The 7,097-nt window shown below is 47.0% G+C and overlaps 1 protein-coding gene and 1 long non-coding RNA gene across 2 annotated transcripts; one reads left to right on the forward strand and one right to left on the reverse strand.

Moving 5' to 3' along the window:
• The first annotated feature begins 322 nt into the window (after positions 1-322).
• LOC135395791 (uncharacterized) lies at positions 323-2,164 on the forward strand. The gene has a single exon (XM_064626884.1). It carries the CDS (start codon positions 323-325, stop codon positions 2,162-2,164), a length of 1,842 nt encoding a protein of 613 aa, XP_064482954.1.
• A 3,415-nt stretch (positions 2,165-5,579) lies between these two features.
• Positions 5,580-6,312, reverse strand: LOC135395614 (uncharacterized). The gene is made up of 2 exons (XR_010423213.1): positions 6,201-6,312; positions 5,580-5,735 (listed from the first exon to the last, which is right to left on the reverse strand). It is a non-coding gene; the product is annotated as an uncharacterized LOC135395614 (long non-coding RNA).
• Between the last annotated feature and the right edge of the window lie 785 nt (positions 6,313-7,097).

Below are 7,097 nucleotides of genomic sequence, written 5' to 3' on the forward strand. Positions count from 1 at the left end.
AAATCATGCGCTACGAGAGCCATTTCAGTTTCATCTCGGAACATCTACAGAACAAATCAATTCCAAAGGGAGCGCGGCTCTCAACCAGGCTACCTTTTGCTAACTTCAACGCAACTCATCTGTCCGAGTGGGAAGCTGCCTTACATGATGCGTCGCTCGCTCTTCTCTCTATTGCATCACGCCACTGCGAAGATCAACTCATCGACCTACGAAAAAAGCAACACGAAATGACCTCACTTCTGACGTCTACGGAAAAACGCGCTCTCGCTGGTTTTCAGACAAAAAAAAATCCAATGCCTTGCGGACAGTAAAGGACAGAAAAATGGAACGCGATCTTCCGTCGGCACACCAGGGAACTGTGCAGTCGCCTCAGGACCCGACGAAGGCCATTATTGAACCACTTTTGGCAGGCCGTTCTGACAGTCCCCCCAAATCCATGGTAAATCTCTCATCAGTAACGCTAACAGACATCGAGAAACGCCTTCTATCAAAAGGACTCTGCTTCTGTCCAAGTACAACAGGATTGAACAAATTCCAACTGCACCCAGATCTTGAAAACTTTGCCCGTAAACTGCGCCTGAGGGAATTTTTCCACGATAAAGAGAACTCCAGACAGACGGCTTCCCCTTTCAAAACAGGTTCCAGCTGGTCACCCCCTGAACACAGGGACCGCCATCTCGATGATTACATCCAAGCTGTGCAAAAGGACATCCCCAAAGTAACGTTCAAAAAAGGACCCCCACGACAAAATCTGTCAAGTGAAGAACGCAAACCACTCAGCGATCTTGAGAAACGAAAGGACATTGTCATCAAACCCGCGGACAAGGGAGGTGCTATTGTGGTCATGGACACTGACGCATATATTCGCGAGGGAGCCCGCCAACTGGAAGACACAACGTTTTATGAGAGGCTTGATTGCGATCCCACACCAGACTATGCGTCAAAGATCGAGAGGACCCTAACCGACCTCCGTGATAACAAAAAAATCAGGCCTGATACACATAAGCAACTCCTTCCACAATCTCCGAAACCTGGTCGCTTTTATCTGTTACCCAGGATTCAGAAGCCGGGCAATCCAGGCAGACCCATCATATCTGGCAACAACACAGTGACAGAGAACTTGTCAACGCTTGTGGACTACCTCATCAAGGACATCCCCCCCACCCTTCAGTCATATGTGAAAGACACCAACCATTTTCTAAAGACCATTCGCAACCTCAAACTACCTGAGAACTGCTTCCTTGTCACCCTTGATGTAGCGTCCCTCTACACTAATATTCCCCACTCTGACGGCATCGAGGCGGTCGTGGAAGCCTACACGAAATCACCGTCGGACAGTCCCTACCACGTGGACAGCGCCACACTGAAGGTACTATTGGAAATGATACTAACGCTGAACAACTTCGAATTTAATGGCCAACACTATGTCCAGGTAAATGGCAGAGCTATGGGCACAAAAATGGCCCCAAACTACGCGAACATCTTCATGGGTAAATTGGAAACATGTTTTCTGTCGCGGTGCCACATCAGACCATTTCTCTATAAGAGGTATATCGATGATATATTCATAATCTGGGACAACACTGAGAGTTCACTACTGGAATTCATTCGGGGCTTCAACAACGCGCACCCCAGCATCAATTTCACCCACCACTATTCGACCACAACTACGAACTTTCTGGACGTCACAGTAACAGTCAGGGACCAATCACTGGAAACTAAGGTGTACCGAAAACCAACTGACAGTCAGCAATACTTACACTTTAATAGCTCACACCCCCGTCACTGCAAACTCTCTCTACCTTATAGTCAAGCATGCAGATACCGGCGTATCTGCACAGAGGACAGCGACCTCGAACAAAACCTAGGTGATCTACGGCACGCATTCACCGATCGCAACTACCCTCCCGATGTCGTTAATGACGCAATTGAAAAAGCTCGGCGTTTAGGTCCCAACCAGCCCACAGCTTCCTCAAAAACCGATGAGTACTGCGCGCCGAGCTTAGCTTTAACCTACAATCAAAATGTAGCTGGCATCGGATCCATTCTGAAACGCCATCTCAATATTCTGCACCAATCTGAACATCTTCGGGAAGTCTTCCCAGAGGCTCCCAAGATTGTTTATAGAAGACCGCGAAACTTATGGGACGTACTGGTGAACTGAAAAGTCACGAGGGAACAAAAAGAATTCCTTGGCTGCAGGCCTAGCAAAAAACCCCGCTGCAAAATTTGTCCCCTCATGTTGTCAGCACGGGATGTTACCAGCACCACCACAAACTTCAAATTCCATATCAATGGCACTTTTGACTGTGGGACTCAAAACGTAATATACCTTCTACATTGCACCATATGCCAAGCTCAATACATTGGACAAACCTGCACATCATTCAGAATTCGCTTCAACAACCACAAGTCCCACACCAAAACAAAACCGGAACTCCCGCTATCTAGGCATATTGCCCTTCCAGAACATGCGATTGAGAAACTCTCTATTGCCATATTACAATCCGGATTCAAGAGCGATAGGGATCGTGAAATGAAGGAATCAATTTTAATACATAAATTCAATCCGGCACTAAACGAACACCCGGGATCGCTGTCCACTGTGAAAAACATGAAGAAATAATAACGCCTACAACACAACAAGAAGCTACACCCGTTTACGCGACGCAAACGAGTCATTTCCACACAAATGCGTCTTAGGGAAAGACCCCCCCCCCAAAAAAAAAAAACAAAAAAAACACCCACGTGCGAAACACACTCGACAGGACCCCGCACACAGAATTTATGACCTCCCTTCGGCAACCTCAACGCACTGCGATTTCCCTTCCCCCACCACTGTCGAAGCACACGATAGTGAGTGTTTTCTGTTTGACCAACTCATTATATCTTTTCACTTGAAAAAGAACGGTCCACCGTTCGAAACGTCGTGTCTGTGTAATTTCAAAATGAATTAAATGAAATAATCTGAAAATATTCCTTTGGTGGTGCTCTGTGCGAACTTATTTCTTCTGCGTATTAATACGGCGCCGTCTGAATCTTCAAGACCTTCAAGAATGTATATATATATATATATATGTTTATATATAGAACAAATAGGTTAATATATCAGACGGCTACGAAGTTGAATAAAAGTGAAATAATAAGACTTGGACTACAGATTACAGGAACGTTAACAAAAACTAATTTATTTAATGGGCAATTTAACACATAGATTAAAAAAAGAATGGTCGACGTTTCGACAGTGGCACTGTCTTCGTCAGGACAAAAAAAGGACTTTTTTTTTGTCCTTAAATAAATTAGTTTTTGTTAACGTTCCTGTAATCTGTAGTCCAAGTCTTATTATTTCACTTTTATTCAACTTCGTAGCCGTCTGATATATTAATGATGATTTTATGATAATTTTTTTAATGATCTTTTTTTATGATTTTTTTATGATCATTTTTGATGATAACGGTGATTTTTACAAGTGCTTTTGTCGGAAGCGGCAAGATTTCAAACGGAATTTGTAGATCGTATCTCTTTTCTGACACTACTTTAACGCGGTACGGGTATAACTGTACGATTACATCAGCGATGGCTGCGGAATTTCTAGCTATCGTCGGAAAGCGATAACCAGCGCCCCCTTAGAGAAATTGAAAACCACGTTACTGCACCTGTTGTCTGTTGGAGCCAGAAGTTGCAGCCGGTAGCACAGGTAGGGCGAAAAGAGGATGCTCCATAATGCACTGCAACAACGTGCTGGTGCCGAGCGTCGCTACCGGGCCCACTGCACGGTAACACAATACACGTCCGGCTCCTCTGACTGCAAACCCGCAGACGTAGCTGTTGGGCTTTTCTTTTTGAAGTGGGCGTCTATCAAGCACTGAATCGAGAAGCTGCTCGTAACCGAGGAACGGCGGGATCGTCGCTACTAGTTTCGTCTTCGTATCTGCAATATACACTGTCGTTGCAACGAATCCACGGAATATGGATCATTGTCCTCTATTACTGCATCACTGCTGTCCTCGAGGAAATCTTTGGATAGAGACAGTCAACTTTCACTCTCGTCGGACATGTTGACATCCCAATGCCCGCAGAGCTTGCAGACGGATCGAAAGCGTCCCTGGAGGCAGCGCCCTGATTGGTTGTTAGGTAAATATGTTTTCACGCTTTTTTAGAGATGGATTTCCTGAATAGTTTCAACACTCTGCCTCTGCTCTTGTCATGCATTCCATTGAATAACAGCCGAACAACGCCACTATTTCGTGTGTGGTTTTCGATGACGTGTTCAGCAGTCCATAAGGAATAAGATGACACTATAGTTTCGAAATCGCCCGAAACGGATGCGACTGTCCTTTAAACCACTTTGGCATGCAAATGGGTCCACTTCGGATTCCAGTTGAGATTTTCACCTGGGAACGCCTTGTTTCCAAACGGTTTGACTGCCGATCACGGGCGCGGCCACCTTGATGGTCACATCTGAAATGACGTTCGCTGTGACGTGCGACCATGACCTGCCCAGCATGCATTGCGTTCGCCCAGTACGCTTTCGTCTATGGAGCAAAGGAGTGGATGCCACCCCTGTGTTCGCAACACATGTGGTTGTAAGTTTTCACTGTGGGTGAGTAGTTGCAGATTGAATGTGTGAAACTCCGTAGCCTCAAGAAATTGGTAGTTTTCGGGAGGGGAGGGGATTTCAACTAATACCGCCGTGAGAGATATTCGTGAATACGGTAACGCTTAATTCAATCGCTTCACACTCATAACTTTTGTTCGTATGAGTCAATTCACATAATTCTTTAACATTTTCAGGCTGCATATCACCTTGGCTAGTAATAAGAGGTGACTCTCTGACTTTGAGACAGGTGAGCTCATGTTGATTAACGGGTTTCATTGTTTATGTGGTCAGTCGCTTACGACGTACGTCTATTTGTTTTGCAGTTTCGCCATGGAAATTTGCCGCTGGATATTCAAAAGCAGGAGGACATGATTTCAACCAAATGGTCTACCGAGGCGTCATTATTTTAATGTGTCTGGACTTGCAGTGACAGTAGCAGTATGAACAGTGACTCTTCGGGTTTGCATTTATTTTCCCTGCGTGCTGTTGTAGATACCGGATATTTCGATACTAATCGTCCGAGCCTGTTTGGACTCGAATTCGAACGTACGTACTATTTCACTCTTTGTAACTGTTCTGCGTCTACATGACTAATAAATGGGAGTAGCATGTCACATTCATATCCTGTGGAGCCAAATTTATGTGTGGCACTTCGCTGGTTTGACAATATGGCGTAGATGCAGGCTGGCTGGTGGATGAACTCCATAATGTAAAAGCCTGAGTCTGGGCACACAGAGGTAAACACAAGTAGTAATGTATCAGCTCAACTAGCCGGCAAGTCACATCTTCGTCTGGACGCCATTAATTAGCAATTAGAGCTAATTGGGACCCCCCACATTAATCAGGACCCACCAGGGAGTCATTACACTAATTGGGGATCATCTAAGACACGTCCAGACGAAGATGTGAGTTGCCGGCTACTTGAGCTGATAAAAAATAAAAAATAGGTAGAAAATAAAATGAAAAGATAGAAACAGAGTGGAGAGAAACAATTTATTCGAAAATCAACGATGCCGCGGCGAAGAAACGGCTCCGGGGTGACCAGTGCTTGTTGACGTCGGGTAGTTGCAGAGATCGACGACAGGTGGCCACTTAGTTGCAAGGCATCACACCAGATGGCGCCACCATCATAGCTCTAGAGGAGAGAGACAGAGAACAAGATACTAGCGGCAGGTAAAAATGACAGCACTGCTAAACAAGTCTAGGCATGCGAGAGAAAAGGTCCAACCGCTACTGCTAAACAGAAAACAGTACACATCGGGGGAAAAAGGCTTACGGGGGGATGATCGCTTAGGCCTAACCACAACACTACGCAGCTAACACAAGGCAGAAACCACACATCGCTAAACATGCGAGAAAAGGCTTAACACGAGCGCGGTCACCGCTAAACACGGCAAACATACGAGAAAAGGAGCGCGCTTGGGCCTAACCTCAACACTACGCAGCTAACACAAGGCGGGAACCACACATCGCTAAACATGCGTCAACAGGCTTGGACACCGCAAAACAAGTCTAAACATGCGAGAAAAGGCTTAGCACGAGCGCGGTCACCGCTAAACACGGCAAACATACGAGAAAAGGAGCGCGTCAAATCACTCACCTTTTCCCCCGCGGCAACTTCCAGGCAGAAACTGAGCGAGCGCGGAGAACACACACGTCTGCTCTCTACGAGAGCCAGCCAGAAACTGAGCGAGCGCGCGGAGCGCACGTCCGTCTTCCGCGACGGTCCGAGAGAAACTGAGAGAGGCGACGCGCAGCGGCGCTATGGATGCGCGCGCGCCCTCTGCTCCACCCGTCCGCGCATGCGCGCGCGCGCGCTGCTAGCTCCCTCTGCGCCGGCCGCGGGTGTTTTCGGTTTCGGCTCTCTGCTGCGCGCGCGCTCCTAGCGGCGACGGGTGGCTTCTGTCGCTTCACTTCTCGTTTCTTTGCGCGCGCGCGTTTATCTCTATAAAGGCAGCGCGCACCGCGCTCGCGTCATCACTACGTGAAGATGTTCAGCTACCACTCTTTACAAAATTGTTCCCGCACCCACGCTTCTTGGGAAGAAGTGGAGAAGGAATGTTTCAACGGCGAAAGTCCCCGCAACGAGCTCGTCATCACTGCTTTTCGCTACGTGATAGACATGGTAGGCTTTGGCAATATAGGAGAGATCTCGCCGGGGCCACTGCAGGAGATGGTGCGTCGGATCTACGCCCGTTACAAGAACGTCTGCATAACGGTTCCTGACGGACCCCTGGGACTAATGTGCGAATTTGTGAGCTTGGCCAACGCAGAATTCAACTACATCGCTGCAGACATCGTGGACCTTCTCGCTCGTGCCATCGCTCATATTAAGCACGCCCTGCGGAAGCAGCGACATTTGCAAGCAGTCTACATCGCCAATTTTGTCATTGATTTATTGAAATACCGATTGGTTATTGACATGCAACGCATTAAACAGTCCGAATAACTTTGACGAGACTCTGTGTGTTCTTTCACTGAAACATCTTTATTGAAT

Source organism: Ornithodoros turicata, chromosome 5 (genome assembly GCF_037126465.1).
Source record: "Ornithodoros turicata isolate Travis chromosome 5, ASM3712646v1, whole genome shotgun sequence".
NCBI lineage: Eukaryota > Metazoa > Arthropoda > Arachnida > Ixodida > Argasidae > Ornithodoros > Ornithodoros turicata.